The sequence below is a fragment of the Pangasianodon hypophthalmus genome, chromosome 17 (genome assembly GCF_027358585.1).
Source record: "Pangasianodon hypophthalmus isolate fPanHyp1 chromosome 17, fPanHyp1.pri, whole genome shotgun sequence".
NCBI lineage: Eukaryota > Metazoa > Chordata > Actinopteri > Siluriformes > Pangasiidae > Pangasianodon > Pangasianodon hypophthalmus.
Window position 1 is genome coordinate 10,610,058 of NC_069726.1, and position 22,195 is coordinate 10,632,252.

Consider the following 22,195-nt stretch of genomic DNA (forward strand, 5'->3'; position numbering starts at 1 on the left):
GCAAGAAGCAACACTGTAGCTCTTGACTCCATTTCAGAGAAGAACACAAAATGTGGCACTGATTTTTTTTTTTTTTTTTTTTGGACAGAAGCAACAAATCCCACAAGTCCATAAAATAAAAAGAGTCCTATGGCATTTTTACAAAAGCTCTGGGAAAAAGAAACATCCTCTCTGTACATTTACTTTATAGAAAAACCACTAAAGGGCACCTCCTAATAGTGTACACACAATGTAGTCTGTAAATCTTCTTTAAGGTTCAATTTCCTACATAACAAATAATTCAGTCTTGCTACAAACTGCACTTTTTACCAGTGGATACATTGCCTTTGCTGGGACAAATGCCAGTTGAAGTCTGTTTCTTCTAATTGGTTTGCATTAAATGTCTCTATTCCATCACTCTCCCTTTTAGTTATTGTTTTCTCTCTGAGGCAAAGGAAATTGATTGCCAATAACTTTTACTCTGCATGTAATGAATCACCTTTTAGCCTGCTTGAGTGTCTTGAGTGAAGAATGTCTAAAATCTCTCTGTCAATCTTGTGATGCCATGACCTCTTGCTTACCATATACTGTTGCCATTATAATTAAAATAAGGCATTATAAAAACAATTTGGCTATATAAGGTTTGTTATTGTATGCAAACACATTGCCATGTGTTGCTTATTGCCACTGCTTACCTTTGATGATTATAATCTGTTTGAAAGTTACTTTCCATAATAATTTCCATAAGACCGCTCTCTCTCTTTTTTTTTTAATTTATTACAGTAAATTTGCTATACTTGAAGGATGAAGTATCACAAAGAAGTAAATTCTATAATACTGCTTATATACTGTGCCATATGTTATACAAGTTTTTTTTTCTTTACAAATTACTTACTCTACAAATCATAATGCAAATTGTCGTTTCTATTGTACTGCATTAGTCTAACTGTAGTAGGGCCATTTGTTAGTAGTTTTTTTTTTTTTATAGGCATGCTGCTTCAGCATTTGTGAGTTTGCTGCTGACACATGACATAATATAATGTACTTAAAATGATTATTAAAACACAGGATTCAATGCAAGCAAAAATGACTAAAATATAGCCAAAATGCATATAAATGTCTGAGTAGTAACTGAAGGAACAGAGGATATTCCATAGAATTCTTTACTGAAAAAATAACTGCAAAATGGTTCCTTCCAAATCTCTTCATGGCTGTATGTGTTCAGCACAAAAAATAAAATACACAATTGCAGTGATTGGACAAACAAAAGCTTATAAATGTATAAAATGAACTACAAGAGTTCAGCATTAACTTTTGCTATGTAACAACCATACAGATGCACTTACAGACTTACAGTATATTATCCTGGGGCGATGATTGGTTTTAGGGGAATCTAACCACCTCAGCCGCACCACTCTGCAAAGCACACCTCTATATTTTATGACAGACATATAAGTGAATGCTGTCCTGGGAGAATGTCACACAAAGTGCTTTTTTAGGATTCTGGCCACCATCTCCCTTTTCATGCACAATGTACACATAGTGCATGCTTTGCATTAATTATAGTGCACCATTGGGGGCTAGACCCAACTATTAGTTGATTGTATCCTAATTCCTCTGTCCAGATCAATATTGAAGATCTCAGAGTGTTCAGTTAATACAGTTCTTGATTCTCTCCTGTTTGGTGCTTGTTTGCTCAGGAAATGCAATTATGAAAATTTTACCACTGACATGACTGAGATCAATAGTCTGTACTTACATACTGGAGCTTATGCTACTATGGACTATTGTCAAAGTGAATGCTGTTTTTCATTTATCACTCATCACAGTATTGATAATCTGTCTTTTTACTACACAAAACCAAGTCTGAGACTTTACCAGAGAGATATAAGATGAGGTCACTTTAATGTTTCATGACTTGGAGACGAATGAATGAAAAGTTACATAGCAGTTTTAACCCAGCTCACTAAAGACTGAACATTAGAAGGAAAAATCTTAAATGTTAAGTCAGGCTTTTTTGGTGTTTAGTGCGTAGGTGGTTTAGTATCCATAATCCTCTGTTACCTGCACCATTCGCACAAATGTGCACTTAAGGGGTTTAAGTGGCTGTAAGTGCCATTGGAATTTGTTAAAATAGACAAGTCCATCTTGACTTAATCCACTCGTAGTCCCTTACTTCTGAAGTGTGCTGCCATTGTTGTAAAGGACATCATTGTTATAAGTAATCCTCTTAAGTCCTCTTAATTCTTTTAGGTCATTTTCACACTAGCAATTTTTTTTCAGACTCGGGGCCATTTGTCCTGAGAGTTTTGGACACTATTTTGAAGCTCGAGAGCTGTCCAGAGCTTTGAACGTGGTATGGTCTGTATCAGGTGTGGACGCTAACCGCTCTCGGTTCTGCATGCATTCAAGTTTCATGATGGCGGGGAAAAGGTTGTTATGGTCACCGGAGGAAACAGAAGGCCTTATTGATGTATAAAAGCAGATTTTCATAGGACTGGAGCACTGTAATTTGCTGACCTTTGTGGTGCTTGCACTGACAGCATCACAAAAAAATGCACAGGCACAGTTCAGAAGTAAATCTTCTATGTAAAAGCAAACCTAAAAGCAAACCTATGATTATGAGCATCTCCAAAAAACAACTCCAACAAACAACACCACAACTGGTCAGGTCAAGTGTGAAAACGCCTACAGATCCCGACATTAAAACATAGAGTAATTCTGATCTTTGTATTATAAGGTTCTATCTCCTATTCATTTTTAAAACTGATATAACCTTACAATAATAAGGTCATGTAATATTCACTTTGAACTGAAATAAGATTTTGCCTCGATTAATGCGTACTACCTATGCAGAGTGATTCAGGTTGCTGTTGTGTACACATTTGCTTATCCACCTGAGAGAATTTGTTTGTACATTTGTACTGCAGCTAATGGACAAACATAGTGTGTGTGCTCTGCATCTGAAACCAATACCCCAATGTTTAACCAGAGAAAAGCCTCTTATTGAAAGTAAGACACATTTTAACTTCAGCTTCTTGACATTAGATGCTATCAGGTGATAAACCCAAGGATTAATCATTTAGACCACATGTTATGCACTACAAGCAATGTAATAACAAACCATTTACAACACTTACAAATGACAGAAACCCGGGGAGGCTTCTGGCCATTTCACTGATTTTGTGACTGTAAAACTTTCACAGGAGTGCTTATAAGGTCTTGTCAGCTAAATGACTGTTATGGAATTTAGGAAGACACACTGGTAGTTAAACACATTCAGTTCAAGAGACAAAGGCATAAAATGACTCACTTGCAAACATGAGCTATCATTTTTAGATTGTGCTGCATTTCAACCCCCCAACCCCCGACTTACTATTTAGTCATTAATATTAAAATATTATTCAGTAACTAATTCTGAATAACTACACTGAAACTTCTAGGATTTCTGAGAGTGTGGAGTGGAAGTCTGGACCTGTAAGTCAGCTCTTACCAGATCATACAATAGTAATCAGTGTGATGTGAATAATAAAAGCAGAGGCTGGGTCGTTACTCGTACCACAGTGTTTAATATGTATGGGCCCTGCTCAACATCTCATGAGAGGCATATGGCCTAAGAAAGAGTTGAGTTATGGGATACAGTGGTATGTGTGCTTTCCTGGGAGCGATTGTAGAGAGTGTGACCTCAGAAATAAATGGGTCTCACTGGTAGGAGTATGCCTTCATCCAGACAGAATTACTGCTCTACTTTCAAACCAGTGTTTCAAACTACCTTATCTGTAACACTGTAATATAAGGCTAAGCAGACTTTCAGATTTCTTACCTCAGTCACTGGGTTGGGCCATTTTAGTGGATTATTTCCTATTATGTTAAAGTATGGATTACGGCTGCTTAATGGCTGGGTTGGCATTACAGTCCAGATTTTTGTTTCTACTTCCGTTACTTCTATTGGAGCATGAGAACAACCCGTCATTTGGGCAGTTAGCTATAGCCAGCAAAATGCAAAGACATTTATAATTTTAGCAATTAAAATAATGGAATTAAACCACAAGCTCACTTAATGGACACACACAAGCTCACTGCTAACACTCCTGAGGGGTCAGAGATGATTATAATGTTTATAGCTAATGTTAGCTATCAAATGCTTCCTCAGGTCAGGACGCATCTGTCTACCTACAGCTAAGAGACTAGGGATACTTCTTTAGTACAGCTACAGTATGTACACATTCTGGAAAGGCTCCATCAAAGTCAAAGTGAAAAATAACTGAATTGATGTCACCTACCTACAAAGCTATCCTGCCATGTTTAACCTGGTGGTTTCACTCTGATTCACATCTCTGGACCCTGGTGTCATGTCAGTCTCATGGTACCATAAATGGTGTGCTTTTTCCCAACAGGTAGAGGTAAGGAAGCACATCATCAGTGGCAAAACGTCTTCATGACTAAATAGCAAATTCAGTCAGACTCTCTACAGACTCTCTCCTGAGAGAAATGTATTGCCTTGTTCTTTACTTAGTAGTTTGTGTATTTCGTCATTTTCATTGGTTTTAAATGTTTTGTGGTGTTTAGGTGATACATAGAAATTTATTTATTTGTTTTTAAGTGTTACATTTTAATTGTGTGCAATAAGGGTACAAATGATCTGTGGCCAGGTCATAAGGAGACAGTTTTTGGGTAGGTAAAGCAACTCAGCACATTGGGTTCTACACTTAACTTAGCAGCGTCTGGTCAAATTAATCCAAAGTGTGTTCTGTTATTGACCAAGCACTGGCTTACAGAAGTGACTCTAGAAATGGGGTTACATTTGACTCAGCATTTTTAGAGTATAACAAAATGACCTTAAGAGAATGTGATCTGTTCTGGACATGATGCTACAGATGCTTTAGCAGTGCTGGAAGTGAATAACACTCCACAATGGTGATTTTAAATTTGCAGACACAGGGATGAGTGGACACAGGGAGTGTGTGACACATTACTCCTGGAGTCAGTCTTGTTCTTTCTCCAATCAAGTAAGCATGTTTCACCAGTGATTGAATGATGAATGAGAAATTGAAGGCGCATAACTGAGAGAAGCTCGGTCTCATCACTATTGCAATTAATTGAGGCTGGGGCTAGACTGTTGAGCCATGACTGTTTCATTTCTATCAGAGAGCACTCATGATAAAATGCATGCTGTCTGTGACTGAATTTAAGTTTGCAAAATTCTTCAGCCCTTCTAGGTCTTTTTTTTTTTTTGAGCCAGCATCTGTTTATCATACCACATCCTTACATTGCCTTTCATTGTATCACTCTTAGAGGTTTCAAAGCTTTGCCTATGTGGGATTTTCTTTCTTTCTTTCTTTCTTTTTCTTTTTTTTACAACAGCATGTATGTTTGTGTTTATCCCAGGATTTTGTGTGTGTGTTTCCATCTATGAACTCATAGAGTGCATGGAGAATCAATCCCAGTCAGACTCAGGCCAGTGTCTTTGCAGCTGGGGATGTCTGCATGGTTCCACCAAAGGGTCCCAGCTCAGCACTGACACCCAATAATTCTTTTCAGCATTTGCATCCCAAGGGGCTCTCAGTTATGACTCAAATCCACCACTGACTGTAACCCAAGCTTTCCCAGCTTTGGCTGTCATGCCCCATTACCCCTACACCTGACCAAATTATAACCACTTCAGTCCCCCAGTCCAGTCTTAGAGAAAAGGGCTCCATCTAGCACCTTAAACATTTACAGGCTGCCCCATAAGGCCACAACAGCACAGGGATCTAGGATGCTAGGGTGGAATTAAAAAAAAAACATCCAGTGAAGCCTTGAGTGTATTTCTTAATCTTATTAACTCTCTTCTTGATTCATTCATTTTTAAATATTTTTCTCATATATATTTTTACTCTTTCATTAATTTCCTCTTTCTTCTCAAGTGGTGCTGATACTGTATCAGTTATGATCTCACCCATCTCTAGGATAATATCCAGATATTCTGGTGTGTATAGAAATAATTCTGAGCTCATCCTCTGAAAAGTTGGATCTCACTGGGCTTTCCTGTGTGGACAACTGACTCTCAGGCCTGGTCAGTGCAGTGTCCCAAATTAATATCACAGATGCCTGAACTTCCCAAATTACGTAAATATTCCAGGAACACTGACAGCTAAAAGATAACAGATCCATCCAAAAGATGTTACACTTAAAGTGATCTTTTCAGGAAATAAGGCAAAGTGGTAATGGTGAAGATATCTGCAGCTGGGATAACAATCACTGATGGTAGTCTTGTTTATGTTAAGAGAGAGGGTTTTCAATGGTCTATGGTTGTTGAAAGCTGACTGGTTTTAATGAATTGTGCTCTTAAACATTTACCACCTGGATAGCATGGAGAAGCCATCAACCCTTAGCACCTTCTTTTCTTTCCATTCAGAATGTGTTGAAGGTTTCACAGTTTTACTTAAACACACACCGCATTTATCCTCATCTGTATTCAAATGAACCATACAAATTTGTAACGTTGATTCTGTATGTAACAGGTATGAAGTTGGTGCACTGGAAAAGAGAGCTGCTGTTTCTGCTCTATAATGCTCAGACCTCATGACCAACACTTGAACCACTTACTGACCAGTCAGTCTCTTGACTGTTCGAGAGAGTTTAATCCAGATAAATATTGGAATGGATGAGGAAATCCACAGCAGTGTCATGAGAATGAACTGCCTCACCTCTGCGCTGGCTCAGAAACAAATCACTCTGTCTTTTTTGGCCAGATTTCAAAGTCTCAATATCTTATAGAAAAGTCTATTTTACTGCTGGAGTAAATGACATGAAGCAAAATTATAGGGCTGCTTTTTAAAGCCAAACATATAAAAATTTGTTGAGAAACAGACCTTGCAGCGTCAGAAGTCTTTTCCTCCTAATGTTTGGAATTGTTTTGGGTTATAGGCATTTGAGGCTACATGCATGTATAAAAATGATGAATGAGGGCTTTCTTGGACCACCAGTGTAATTCTGTTTACTGAGCGCATCAGTAACAGAGGCCAGAAAGAAAAGCTAAGAGGTCATGACTTTTCCATTAGAGAACCTTCTGGATAGCACCTGATGTCTGGTGCCTTGCCACGTTTTGGTGATGTATAGCTGTTAGGCAATGTGCAACACAACTACTTGGAATAGATTCGGTCAATTTTTCCCCTTGTTCAACAGCTGATTTTTTAGCTTGTTGATCTGAGACCAGCTAAACCCAATCTACAAAAATTTGTCATCTTGCAATTTGGCTGACCTTAATTTGCCAAGCATGGACCTAGAATAAGCTTACACTGAGAGATGTCTGAAGAGAAACAAATCTCCTTTGCAGAGTTTGGTGTTATAAGGAAACTTCTGGAAGGCAGATGCGTTTGACCTGACCTGAGCTGTAAACTCAGGCTTCCTTTCTCCCAGCTGGTGGACAGATAAAAGCCATTCCATGGCAAAACAATGTTCCCTGTTTTAAAAATCCTACTGTGCCTTCTGTAAGGCAAAAAATTCAAGACACCTGTCCTTTCTTTTTTACAGATCGCATAATGGCCCTGATTGGTCCTTGCCAAGCTGTCGTCTGTGTTTTTTTTCACTTGTATTTCATATTTTAAGTGGTTTATATCATAAAGGCATGATTGAGACGCTGTCTGAGTGCCAGTACTGAGAGGAGGCGAGGTTGCTAGAAAAGCAAATACCTTTCTGATTTGTGTAACATCAGTACATGTGGCTTATGTGTCCACACGTACAAGCTAAATCTCTCTCTCTCTCTCTCTCTCTATTTTATATACATATATATATACACACACACTCACACACAGTAACAATAAAGCCAGAAAAGAACCTTGGTTCACCATTTTGTGAGTCAGTTTAATTAAAAGCAAGGGTTACTCATCTAAGAGTAATACCAGACTGTAGTACTAATAAAATATCTGTTTGTGTTTGTTTTCTATAGGTGACGGCAGTCGACGCTGATGGTGGTTCATTTGGTGCAATAACCTATTCTATAGGATCAGGACCCTCCAGTTCTCCTCCAGCGGTGTTCAGCATTAATAAAGAGACGGGGCATATCTGCACTAGCGCAGTCCTTGACCGAGACGAGGGATCTGAGAGCTATCACTTCACAGTCACTGCTACTGATGGGGTGAGTGAGAGATTTAGAATGCATATTCATCATACAAATTCATTATATAGATCCAAAATGTTAATTTAATTTTCTGTTTGGACTATTGCAGATTTTTCTAATGGGTCCTTGCTAATTCTAATGGGCCAGTGACATGTTTCTTTGGGTTGTGCAATTAATAGCAGGGTTTATTTTATCTCTTTTTTGGGGACATATAGGCTCAGTGCTTTGATACAAATGTGTATTTGTGCTGTCAGATCATATTCATTCTCCCAGACTAGCTATCAGATTCAATGCTCAGTACAGTCCCCTTTTTGCTGCCAGGAACAACAGCCATGAGCTCTTCAAATAAAACGCCAGTAAAATGCAACTTCCCTTGGGTGCATTCATATACAGTAACACACATTCAACAACTCTCACTGTTCTTTCTTTCTTTGTTTCTCTCTTTCTTTCTTGCTCATTTCAACTCTCTCTCTCTCTCTCACACATACACACACATACACACGTACACACACACATTTCTATGAAGGCAATAAGTAACAGTTCCCATTTCCATTATTTAAGCAGTCATAAAACAGAGCTGGTGAAGGAAATGTAATCACAAGCCCAGTAACTATCCTCAAATATTTCATCAGTGGAGAGTAACATATCTCCCAATTTTCTCCCACTTTTCTTTCCCTCAGGGTGGTCTGAGCTCATCTGCCTTTGTGAATGTGGCATTGCTGGACATTAATGATAACAGGCCCATGTTTTACCCTGTAAGCTATGCAGTCAGTTTGAGCTCTCAGAGTGCTCCAGGAACCTCCGTCATCAGAGTATCAGCCCACGACCCTGACGCAGGAGAGAATGGCAAAGTGACATACCGCACAGTGCCTGGTGGAGGCTCCAACTTCTTTACGCTTAACAAGGACACAGGTGTGTGTGTTTGATTGGTAGAGATTATAAATAACTTGTTACTTGTTAAAAATGTATTAGCAATGTATAATTCATAATTTATATGAATCAGTTTAATTGTTAACTAATTCGTTGATAATTATTGATAAAACTAATGGATGGTCTTGGATTCCACTCATTCATGCCATGTTCCATGTTCACTTACTGTCTTGGATTACATTCTTCCATGTCACTGGTCTCATGTTTACTCATATATCATGCCATTTGCACTGTTTGACACTTTGCATTTTATTGCCATCCTACCTCATTTGTCTCCTTCTTGCACTAAATCACTATGTGCTACTTTGCTATTTGCAGTTCTTGGTACTCTGTACAGTGACAGTAAAGTTGATTCTGATCTAATCTAATCTAATCTAATCTAATCTAATCTAATCTAATGAGTTGTATGCAAATTTAGTACATTTACATTTAGTTTACTCAATCATTATGAATAATTGCTTACTGATAGTCTACATTATAAATGATGAAGCAGTTACTTAATCATACTTATAACCTGCTCATGATGTGCAAATTAATATTTCATTTAGAAAAAGCATTATTCAGTAGTTATTCAAGTATTTGTACAGCAACAGGTAGATGTTTCATAATTCAAGTATATCCATTAATGACTCTGGTTATTATTATTATTATTATTATTATTATTATTATTTCAGCTATGTGATCAGTGAATAACATGAGTGACCTCTGCGTGGTGTGCTTTTTCTTTGTGGCATTTGTCTCTGCAGGGGTGATCTCTCTTTCCCGCTCCTTGCATGGAAAGGCCAACTCTGTCATTACAATGGTGATCACAGCACTGGACGGAGGTGGGCTCACAGTGCCCATTAATGCCAGAGTGAACGTCAGTGTTGTGGCTGGCTCTGTAGCTCCCCCCGTCTTTGAGCAGGCGCAGTACTTCTTCACTGTGCCTGAGGACGTGCTGAGGGGCACAGAAGTCGGTGTGGTGTTTGCTAACGGCAGGAATGGTGAGTGTTTGATATTTCTTCAGTCTTAATGCATAACACATGGGTAGTTACTTGATGTTAATACCACTGTATGTATGTATAATTCTGCATGTCTGTCTGACTGTATGTCTCTTCCCCATTCCTCTTCCAGGAGCCACTAAGGACATCTCCTACACCATCTCCTCTGGCGATCCAGAAGGCTACTTCACTGTGGACACAGAGACAGGAGCTCTGCGCACCAGCCTGCCTTTGGATCATGAAGCTTGGCCCTCGTTGGAGTTAGAGGTCCAGGCTCGCAGTGGCTCCCCTCCAGTGTTTGCCCAAACACTGGTCCGCATCACCATCACTGATGTAAATGATAATGCACCCACCTTCCTGCCTTCATCATCAGAGTCTCTGCTGCTGCCTGAGGCTACCAAGATGGGAACTATAGTGTACCGGGTAAAGGCTGAGGACCGCGATTCAGGAGCCAATGGGCAGTTGAGCTTTGATCTTCTTTCATCTGAAAGCCAGCGCACATTCAGTGTGGACAGAAGCAGCGGTGAAATCCGCCTGATAGGAAGCCTTTCCTATGAGAGTGCTCCTCGTTATGACTTGCTGGTGCTGGCCAAGGACAATGGCGCCCCTCAACTCAGCGCCACCTTCACTCTTGTAGTGCACGTACAGGCTGAGAATGACCAGGGGCCAGTGTTTGACACAATGACCTATCGTGTGGAGCTGAAGGAAAACACACCACTGAACACCCGTTTCCTGCAGGTACGTGCCCTGAGTAGGGATCATGGTGGAAATGGAGCCTCCTCCTCAAGCTCTGCTCCACTCTCTTACCATCTCCGGCCTGATGGAGATGCGGCAGGGTTTGGAATTGTCTCGGACAGTGGCTGGCTGTTTGTGAAGAGTGCGCTGGACAGGGAGGCCAAAGACATCTACCTGCTCACAGTACTGGCCAGCTCAGGCAGGGGACAGCTGAAGAAAACTGGTAGCGCCACTGTGCGGGTCTCTGTGACAGATGAAAATGATAACTCACCACGGTTTTCTCAGGAGAGGGTCTTCCTAGCAGTAAGGGAAAACCTTCCTGCAGGAACAGGATTTGGGAGAGTTTCAGCCACGGACCGTGATGCTGGACTCAACAGCCGGCTTACTTACAAACTACTACATACTGATCGCAACTTCCAGATCAACTCTCAAACTGGTGAGAAGAAAACTGCTTAAAACTCCTAAATTCATTCATTATCAGTAAGCACCTGGTCGCCATGTTGGTGGATCAGGAGCCTGCCCCCTGAGGATAGAGTACACTCTGGATTGGATGCTAGTCCACCACAGGGCACCATGCACACACACTCCCACCTAGAGTAACGAATCCACCTACTGCCATGTTCACGCAGGCAGTGACCCAAGCTCAGGATCAATAAAACTCCTTAATGTTCCTGCATTAAAATAAATATGTTAATAGTAAGAAGGGGTTAACAAAGGTCTCAATCCAACTCTGTGAGACACAATTAATATATGTCAAAACATTACCCCATCCACCAGCTACTTATTATTTGGTCTGAATGTTTTCACTTGCGAGTGAATGTAAAATTCAAAGTACACACTCCCACTTTGTATACTTTCTTGTAAACTATAATTAAATCATGATATACAGTGTTATGTGCTCCATGTAGTATGATAAGGCATATAGTAATGATAGCCTTTACACCAACATGGGGAACCAAAATTAGGATGAATATGCTGTTTTAAGTGAACTCTTTTGAAACTTTGACTGTCCTCACTCCCCAATATTCTATTAACACTTTTGTATATATGGGTATTACTTTTGGATAAAGACAAAGAATACTTTTACTCTTTTCCTGCACTTAGTGTTTTAGGGTATACAGCCATGTAGCGGTTGGACAGAATGTATAGCTTATGTGTCATGTTTGGTGTGAATTTTAGGTTAGATTCACTACTCAATACAACTTATTTTACTGCAACATTTAAACATTTATAGGCTCTGCAAATGAAAAGGCACTAAAACATAATGTTCCTGGGGTTCTCTCTCTCTTTCTCTCTCTCTTGCTCTGTCTAGGTGAGATCAGCACCAGGGCAGCTCTGGATCGTGAGCACCAGTCCAGCTATCAGCTGGTGGTGGTGGTACAGGACGGAGGCACTCCTCCTCGGAGTGCTACAGGCACCGCCCATGTCACTGTGCTGGATGAGAACGACAACGCCCCACTCTTCAGTCACGTGTTGCCTGGCAGGGAGCTGATTATCCAAGTGAGAGCCTTAGGGCTTAGAATTAGTATAGAATTTATGAAGGATAATTATACAGGGTGTCTGTAACAAAATGGCTGTTGAATGTCATATGAATGTTGAGTAAGGAGGAGTAATTCTATTATGGTTTGGGTTGCTCTGAATAGAGAGTGGCACATTTGCAGATACAGGAGCATACATATTTGGTGGAGTCCTGAGTTTAATTACCATTGGGTGTATGGTGTTTGTGGTGTTTCAGGTGCAGGAGGGTCTGCCTGCTGGCTCACTCCTGGGAACACTGCAGGCTAAAGACCCAGATGAAGGAGAGAATGGCACGATCTTCTACTCATTATCTGGTAAACAAGCAATGCTTCTTCAGTATGAGCTCTGTGTTTCTGGAATGAAAAGCTTTCCAGATGTAACTGATTAACCACTTTTGCAAATTAGTGGAAAGTATATCACTACATCAGTGGAAAGTATAAAGCTATAAAAATATAATACAGTGCCTTGCATAAGTATTCACCCCTTGAACATTTCCAATTTGGAGCATTATAACATGGGCTGAAATGGATTTAATTGGAATTTTATGTTCATAATGCTGAAGTGGGAGGGAAAAAAAATCAATATAGTTTGCAAAATTATTTTCAAATTAATTATAAATAAAAAATTAAAAAGTAGTGATTGCATAAGTATGCAATGATGGAAGCATAATGCTGAGAGTTACTCTTGGGCTCTTGGTCGCTTCTCTGTCACTGACTTTTAGTGGACATCCTCCTCTAGACAGAGTGACGGTTGTGCCATATTCTTTTAATGCTTTAATAATAGATTTAATGGTGCTTCACTGTATTTTCAAAGTTTTTTCAAAGTTTTTTTTTTTGTAACCAAACACTTTTACAGATCTTTGTCCCAAACATGTTTTGATAGCTCTTTCATGATGCCATTTGTTTTATTTTCAGTATTACGGGATATTTTGTGTAGATTCATGACATATAATCTCAGTTAAGTCCATTTCAGTTCCAGGCTGAAACACTGCAAAGTGTATAACATGTATTACATCCCTGTGTAATACATGTTGGAAGTCTGTTTTCCAGGAAAACCTTTTGCAGTCATTTCTTCTTTTGTATTTCAGGCTCCAGAGCAGAACGATTCTCTTTAAATCCTAACACAGGAGAGCTGCGTTCTGCCTCCACATTGAGGAGAGCTGAAAAGGCTGAGTATAGTTTAACTGTAACTGTCTCGGATCGTGGTGCACCACCTCAGAGCATCTCCAGCGTCCTGCGCATACAGGTCAGACCTCTGTGTGACAAAGTGGGATTAAAACTTGTGCTCACTCAAATATCGTAATGTGAAAGTCTAACACACTACACAATGGACTAATCAAACTGCTATTGGAAAAATTGTTGAAAACTGCTTACCAGCATTTTCTTATTGACTTATATTAGTGCAAGTACACTAAAAATATAAAAAATCTTCCATATACGTACTCCTTCTGTAAGGAAAGGATGAGAAAATGTCTGAAATTGTAGTATCATGGTTGTGGGAGGAATTGGGTGAAGCAGCGAGCTTCAAAAACAAAACTGTCAACATTACTTCCCCTTTCAGCACCAGATCCTGTAATTCAAACTCAAATGAGAGAGCACAGTCAACCACAGAGGCTGGTGTGAATTGCACATGTGCGTCATTTGATATTCCATAAAGCACCCTATTTTTGTTCTTATATCTGCTCAGAAGTGTATCGCAGATCGCAGAGAATATGCTGAGCAGAAGTGTTTCTGGCAGGCAGTGGGAGTACATGAACCATAGTGCTTTTCTCATATCTAATTCCTAAAAGGGAATAGGATGCTAATTGTGGAGTGAGTGCTTGCCTGCAATATCTTTTCCCCCAAAGAATGAGAGAAAGGGAGAGGAAAAAAAGGAACCTTTAAATCAAGTGTTCCCAGATGGCCTGTGATGGGGCCCAGCTGTGGCCTGCTCTGATCAGACACAAAGAGCCGCTAACCTCCAGCCCTCTCACACGGTAGCGCTCATGGACACACTCACACTAGATAAGGTTTCACCACAATAACATCAACATAATATTCCACATAAGAGTCGAGTAATAACAGGCGTATTGGGTCGTTCCAGTACATTGCATTTTAGAGAATGTTAAGTAATGCCGTTATAGACATTCCACAACTCCTCTGTTGCTCAGCAGTCAGAGAAGTCTGTTTGCTTTTCGTGAGGATTTAAGTATAAAAGCTTTCACCTGTTATCATTAGAAAGCATTTAAGTACGTTTCCAGGCTTGCTCAAAGGCGACAGGAAATGAGCACATGAGTGCTTTTATGTGGCAGATGGATTCATTACACCTTAATTGCAGTCTAATGTCGACAGTAAATGGAACATAGTGTTTTGAAATAAAAGTATGGCGAATAATTTGGTGACTAGTGTCATTTATTTTGTAAAGTTGTAATCTATGACATTACAAGATGCAGAGTCCTCGTGAACTATGGGTAATTTGATAAATACAGTAAACTCCTTAGAAAACGGAGTTTTCCTTTCTTGTGTTGGTACACAGTAATAAGAAGAATAAGAATAATGTCTCTCCCATAGGAGGTCATAAACCAGATTTGAGTCACTTGTGAATTGAGGACAAAAATGTAATTAAATCAGAATGCGCTTTTATGTTTCTAGTTGAGAAGCTTGTGCTTAGGATTTGACGAAAGCATGAACACTGAGTGTTAGAACCCATTTTTCTGTAATCCTTGAATTTTTGAGGATACTGATCCATTAAAGATTTGGCTTAGGGAGAAATTTGTTTTTCTAGATCAGTGATGCAAGATACCAAGTTCAAATCCCAATTATTTTATCTAGAAAAACTATATAAATCTAACTCAACTCAACCAATTCAACTACAATTTTTAAAGGTCTAGTCACATAAATTTTGTTGCTTACAAGAAATTGCTGCTTTTTTGAAGTAGTGCTTCACATTACCCATTTTGACTAGTGGCACACAGATGAGACATGTTTTGAATTTATTGTAGGGAGAATAAACACATTCTTTTCTGGCAATGAGAAGGTATTCTGTCTTCATTGTCAACTTTTTTAACAAGTCATGACATCAGCAGTGTTGGACTTGTCAAGCTACAAGCTACTCATGGTTTGAAATAGCTAAGCTCCAGCCAAACTACACCTTTGACAAAGTAGCTAGCTACACTACAAGCTACTAATAAAAAGTATGTAAATACACTGAAGCTGTGTTGAGTGATGCTAGCTATTAGGCTAAATACTTGAGGTCAGCTGTCATGTTTAATTGAAACAGTGATAATTCACTGCTTCTTTGCATTTAATTAACAGAAAATACTCAGCACCTAATGCTAACACTCTTACCTAGCTAGCTAATGAACAACAATAATATAAACAGATAGTGAGCAATGATTATGTGTGTCCTTAATTGGTGCTTACAGGATTGAACAGTATTTTCATTTCCAGTTTGGTTACAAACAAGCTTGTATCTGTTGCCAGCTAGTCAGACCAGAGAGGGTAAATAAAATGAAAAATATATGAAACTCTGTGAAAACTCTCTCTTTTCTTACATAATGTTTCTACCAGCCTGTAGCTACTGTAAATACTCGTTAGTCCACTGAGCTGGCTTCAGCTAAATAATTTATGTAAACACATGTGATTGGAGAAGCCGCAACAGTGGATCTGCTACAGAAGCTGAGCTAGTTCATGTTTAGAAAATGGGAGTCACTGAACTACAGCCATTTATTTCATATGTTCATTGGCTCAAATACAGTATTTTGATCTACTGAAATACTTTGCTGGATCTGCAAACAGACCACAATCCTCCAGTTGATGACCCAACGTCTAGGGGAACCCTCAAAGGTTCAGTGCAGTACCCTACAACATAATGTTTCTCTTTCAGAAAATGTTTCAACTAGAACTCTTATTGATCAAAGAACCCTTGAGGTTTTATTTATTGTTTATTATTATTTATTCCAGTAAAAATTTGTAGCATGAAGATCCTGTGTAAGAGTGGGACTTACTATCAGTGACAGTGTATAACTCCCAATTGTCTTTGTTTCAATCCACAGGTTGCTGGCTCAGTGAGAGCTCCACCCAAACCAAACACCCTATCAATGACACTTAACACAATAGAGGGCACCAAACCAGGCTCTGTCATAGGTTCAGTACACCTACATGACCAACGTGATGTGTTGCTTGATGGACAGGTGACTTACCTTGTAGTAGGTGGCACTGATCAAGATGGCAATTTTATGGTGGAACGTCTCACTGGGGATGTGTACTTGGCCAGAGAATTGGACTATGAAATGGGAGCTCACTACACCTTGCAGATTGAGGTGAATGACTTCTCAAAGGCCTCCCCTAGCAGTCATGTGATCCAGCTGGATATTAATGTGCAAGACAGTAATGATCATGCACCACAGTTCCCTGAAGATCCTGTGACCATTGTTGTTCCTGAGAACATGCAGCTAGGCTCCTCCATTTACGCATTCCAGGCCTCTGATAAGGACGGCAGTGGCCCCAACAGTGAAGTACGCTACTCTATCCAGCATCATTGGCCTGATCGATCAGATCTTCTGTCCCTTGATCCCATCACTGGTGTGCTCACCCTGGGTCAAGAGCTGGACCACGAGCAGACCTCAAGCCTTTTTCTGGTGGTCCGAGCAACTGACTCAGCTACAGATCCCAGTCAAAGGCGCTGGAGCTCAGTCACAGCCCGCATCTTTGTGACTGATGAAAATGATAATGCTCCGGTATTCAGCTCCCCTACAGCAGTCAGTGTAATGGAGGATAAGCCAATGGGCTTTGTGTTGCTCTACGTCATTGCCCGTGATGCAGACCAAGGAGAAAATGGCAGAGTGTCTTACCGCATTCAGGCAGGCAACACAGCAGGACGATTCAGCCTCAATCCCAACACTGGTGAGCCTCTTGATCCATTTCACTAACATCTCCCACCAAGCAAATTTAAGACCATTATATTTCAACACAGTTGGCAGGAAGGATTTTTTTCTTGAAATGTTTATTCATCATACTGCAGATACTATCATTGATAATAGTTATGCTAGCTAGATTTGATCTTGGTAATTAATGATTTGGCTAGCCAGGTGGCCATCAATGTATCTTTTAAATATTGTTAGCAATGTTAAAAAGGAAAGACACATCGGTTAACACACTTTTTGGCATAGCGTGTGCTAAATCCACTGTTTGATCCTAAGCTTCAGTGACTGCCTGTGTAGAGTTCTGGATGTTCTTCCTGTGTCTGTGTGTTTTCATGCCCATTGCTGGCTGGTGTCATAAAGTCATTATTATAGCGTGTGTCAAAACTGAAGCAATTACAGTATAGTGAGAGATGTTTTCATTACAGTAGTGGAGCTTATACATGTGAAAGAGGTATGCAGCTTGTATAGACAGACAAAAGACAAACACTGAAAGGATACACCTTAGGAATAAGAATGCACAAATTAATTTTAATGACTGGTCAGATCAAGTCAGTGTGTGAGCTTGAGTATTAGCAGGAAAAAAATAGTGATGTTACACTAAATTCATTCATATAAATTAATATGAATTGTTATTTCATTTCTGTTTCAAGTTGGGCATGACTTATATACTGTATAGTAGTAGCAGTACATACCCAAATGGGTTCATTCTGAGGAGTGATAAACTGATATTGACCAGACACTTGGGATTAAGGCTTAACAAAGTTTTGACTAGATGAGAAGGAGGAGGAGGAGGTCTGGTGGTGGACTTGAGCTGACGTTAAGCACAAAAACAGAGCTTTTTAACATGAGAGGGAAAACTTGCTTCAATATTCACAGATGTTAATAGGTATGAAGAGTGTTTGGTGAATTGTAAATACAGGAGTGGCCTCACACAGACTTCACGCACTTTAAACGGCCAGTAAAATATGGCAGACAGGCAGACAGTCTAGTCACCATATATACCCCTGAGTGTTATTATCCCGTGAGACCCCCAACTGTCCTTTTGATGAGAGTAAAATGTAGGTATCAGTTTCTGATATTGTCACAACACATGCCAGCATAAAACACTTTCTTGACATTATGGCTCCATTATCAAGGAGTACAACATAAAGGGAGAAAATAGGACAATATGACTCTATTCTGTTCTTGTGAAAGGAGGATTCTACACTCTTAGGTAAAAATATGGGCCAAGCCCAAAAGGGCAAAATATTAAGCTTTTACTGGTCTTAACAACAAATCATTGATCAAGATTTCTTGAAATGTTTAAGCCTTGTGGCCTTTTCCCCAAACAGTTTACTGCAGCAAATGAGCAAATGGTGGCACAGGAGGTCTCAGGAGTTTATTTGTTTAATTCTTGCTAATTTTCTGACTAATGATTTGTTGTTAAGACCATTAAAAGCTTAACATTTGCCATTTTGGGCTTGGCCCATTTATTTTTTTTGCCCAGGAGAATACACTGTTCCCACTTTCAAATACAGCAGTATACTAATTCTGGTTTTAGCTTCTTTTTTAAAATAAGTATTAATCTATGGCTGAATTATTATTTTTATTAATAGTGATAATGTATATTTGTTTAAATATTTTCTTCTGTAATTTCCACATTTCTTTGTTCTCCTTGCCTTGTCAGGCTCTCTTTCCATTCTCAAAGCTCTGGACCGTGAGGAGCAGGACAGCTACAACCTCACTATTGTTGCAGAGGATCACGGGACACCCCAGCACTCCACCACTCAGGTCCTGTCTGTCCAGGTTATTGATGTGAACGATGAGGCTCCCTGGTTTGAGTTGAGTGAGTATGAGGTGCAAATCCGAGAGAATCAGCCACCCGGAACCACCATACTCACTGTCTCTGCTACTGACAGAGACCAAGGTGAGAAGATTCTTAGCAGCTTTTCTTTACTTTTACATTAAATGCAGTCTATGTTTAAAGCACTACATGATAGCAGGTCTGATTTACTCTCTTTTTAAATGTATTGCCTCTTTATTTGAATCATCCAGGTTAATGGTATCTTAGTAAGGATAGAGGAATTCAGTGGTCTGGTTTATTGCTAAACTTCTTACGTACATGGTGGAGCTTGTGCTGGTTGTTCTTATTGACATAGACTGAGTATAAAGGCATAAACCAGGGTTGCTGTAAAAGGCCATTGCTTGAGTAAACAGGTGCTGGCACCAAATGATCTCTCTCTGCACGCAAGCTTGTACCTTGTTGCCAGTAACATGCCACAGTGGAGAAAAAATACCAAGGTGTAATGAGATCACAGTTTGCAAGGCATTTTTACAGATGCATTTCAGTTTATTGCAGAATGCTGGTTTAAGCTCAATCGCTGGCTTTCTTTTCTATGACTGTTTCAGGTGCAAATGGACATGTATCCTATGGAGGAGTGACAGTGGAAGGCTTCGTCATTTCACCAGAAACTGGTGTCATTTCACTTACCAAAGTCCTTGACAGGGAACAACAGCATCATTACAGCATAACCGGTAATCTGCTGGTTCCTCTTGCTTTAGCATTAAGACATCCTCATGAAGTTATCATTGGACTGCTGACTTTGCCAGCCATGTTCATGTTTCTTGGTACATTTCTTCTGTGTGATGTAGTGTATGCCAAAGATGGAGGGATGCCACCTAACTTTGCAAAGGCCAAGGTGCATATTACAGTAATGGATGAGAACGATAATGCTCCAGCTTTTGGGAGGCTGCAATACAGTCTGGAGCTGCCAGAGAACCTTGATCCAGTAGAGATTTTTATAATTAAAGCTACTGACCATGACAGTGGGGATAGTGGCCGAGTGGACTACAGGATAACTGGTAAGTATCACCTTTGAGGTTGATGATACAGTATATCCCACATTTGGAAAATACACTATATGGCCAAAAGTATGTGGACACTTGACCATCACATCCATATATGTGGTTCTTCCCCAAACTGTTGCCACAAAGCACGCAATTGTCTAGAATGTCTTTTATGTTCTGTAGCATTAAGATTTTCCTTCACCTGAACTAAAGGGCCCCACTTTATTTCATCATAACAATGCCCCTGTGCACAAAGCGATCTACAAGACATGGTTTGCCAAGGTTGATGTGGAAGAACTTGAGTGGCCTCAGCCCTCACCTCTACCCTTTTGAACAGCTTTGGGATGAATTGGAACACCGACTGTGTGCCAGTCCTTCTCACTTGACAACAGTGTCCAATCTCACTAAAACTCTTGTGGCTTAATGGGCAAATCCCCACAGCCACACTCCAAATTCTAGTGAAAAGCTTTCCCAGAAGAGTGGAGGATGTTATAACAGCAAGGGGGAAGGGGGGCGCAACTCCATGTTAATGCCCGTGGTTTTGGAATGGGGACATATGGGTGTGGTGGTCAGGTGTCCACATACTTTTGGCCATATAATGCATTGGGAGTAAGCATTTTTTTTAATTGATGGAGTGGATAAATATCAAGTACCTTATCAAGTAAAGGGCCTTTAAGATTCCAATTTTATTAATCTTAGCTGGAGACCCAGATGGTGACTTCCAGCTGGACAGCAGTTCCGGGGCCTTGTCTACCTCTCGACCCCTGGACAGAGAGAGAAAAGACAGGTATACACTGGAAGTCATTGCTCAGGATCATGGAAGCCCCTCTCTTACTAGCACAGCTACTGTGGAAGTCACTGTCCTGGACATCAATGACAATAGTCCCACATTTAGCAGTAGCAGCTATGCTATAGACATTTCAGAGGGTGCTGCTATTGGGTCACTAGTTGTGGAAGTAACAGCCAATGATGCTGATGAGGGCAAGAATGGTCAGATTCTATACTTCCTGAGCAAAGAAGCAAGAGGTGCATTCACTGTAGACCCTGATACAGGTCGGATCCTCACAACTGCCTTACTGGACAGAGAGAAAATAGCTTTCTACAGCTTCCAAGTGTGTGCAGTCGACTTGTCCCCTGCTGCACCCCACAACACCACGGCCCAGGTCACAGTTACCATCTTGGACATGAATGACAATGCACCCTTTTTCATCCAAGATCCTCTCATAATCAATGTATCTAGCAGGAGGGTATCCTCTAACCACGTAGTTGCCACTATGAGGGCAGAAGATAAGGACTTTGGTGCCAATGGTTCAGTATTCTATCGTTTTGCCAAACCAGTGCAAGGCTTCTCTATAAACTCTCTGACTGGAGAGATCCAAACTACTGAGGCATTGAACAGCCTAACCCAGAGCCAGTACATCCTCATTGTGGAGGCCATGGACCAGGGCAGCCCACCTCAGTCCTCCCTGGGGGTGGTGATCATCTATGTGAAGGAACAGAACTATGATGGTATCCGCTTCTCCCGTACCACCAGAGACATCAGCATCCAGGAGAATGCAGCCAAAGGTTAGTCACAGTGTGGAATAGACAAACAAATTTTCATGTTATAAGTTTGGTTATTCTTCTGTAATCAGTTTTTCTGTTTTCTGAATTGATAAAAAAAATTATTTGCTAATGTACTTAAAATATAAACTGAACTCTCCAAAACTTTGATTGTCCAGCATCTTTGCACACGTTTTTTTTTTTAAACACTGCATTGAAATTCAGTCAGCTTGACCGTCACTCTGTTTTGATCCTCAGGTACTGCAGTGGCACAGGCACAGGCTCAGTATCCGGATGGCACCCGTGGGGGCATCACATACAGTATCTTTAGTGGGAACAAACAGCAGATCTTCAGCATCAGCTCCAGCACAGGTCAGTTTGGGGTAGAATGCAACATTGCAGCCCAGATAATTTCGTACTACTTCTTAATAGCGGTTAGTATAGATTAGTCAACTAATACAGTGGAAAAAACAGTGAGGCAGACCGAATGAGATTCAGGCTAAATATACTTTGTTAGTTTGAAAATATTTCAGACTAGATCAAGGTAATCCTACAGTAAACTGCACAAGACTATGATGGATAAAGTATTTTTTTAAAAATTTTCTTTTGCTTTAATGGCCTGTTACCAGTTTGATATTACTTTGCATGAAGTGGAGAGATATGTGCTACCCGAGGAATTCT

The 22,195-nt window shown here is 40.1% G+C and overlaps 1 protein-coding gene across 1 annotated transcript in view; it reads left to right on the forward strand.

Annotated features, from left to right (window-relative positions):
- dchs1b (dachsous cadherin-related 1b) overlaps nucleotides 1–22,195 on the forward strand; it is a 94,888-nt gene that overhangs the window by 65,656 nt on the left and 7,037 nt on the right. Inside the window, exons 3-15 of the mRNA XM_026941817.3 lie at nucleotides 7,910–8,098; nucleotides 8,761–8,992; nucleotides 9,757–9,993; nucleotides 10,124–11,161; nucleotides 12,038–12,225; nucleotides 12,461–12,557; nucleotides 13,331–13,488; nucleotides 16,277–17,126; nucleotides 18,813–19,052; nucleotides 19,535–19,660; nucleotides 19,778–19,987; nucleotides 20,672–21,538; nucleotides 21,773–21,886. Coding sequence (XP_026797618.3) covers nucleotides 7,910–8,098; nucleotides 8,761–8,992; nucleotides 9,757–9,993; nucleotides 10,124–11,161; nucleotides 12,038–12,225; nucleotides 12,461–12,557; nucleotides 13,331–13,488; nucleotides 16,277–17,126; nucleotides 18,813–19,052; nucleotides 19,535–19,660; nucleotides 19,778–19,987; nucleotides 20,672–21,538; nucleotides 21,773–21,886 — 4,546 coding nt within the window. The remainder of the gene's footprint in view (nucleotides 1–7,909; nucleotides 8,099–8,760; nucleotides 8,993–9,756; nucleotides 9,994–10,123; nucleotides 11,162–12,037; nucleotides 12,226–12,460; nucleotides 12,558–13,330; nucleotides 13,489–16,276; nucleotides 17,127–18,812; nucleotides 19,053–19,534; nucleotides 19,661–19,777; nucleotides 19,988–20,671; nucleotides 21,539–21,772; nucleotides 21,887–22,195) is intronic.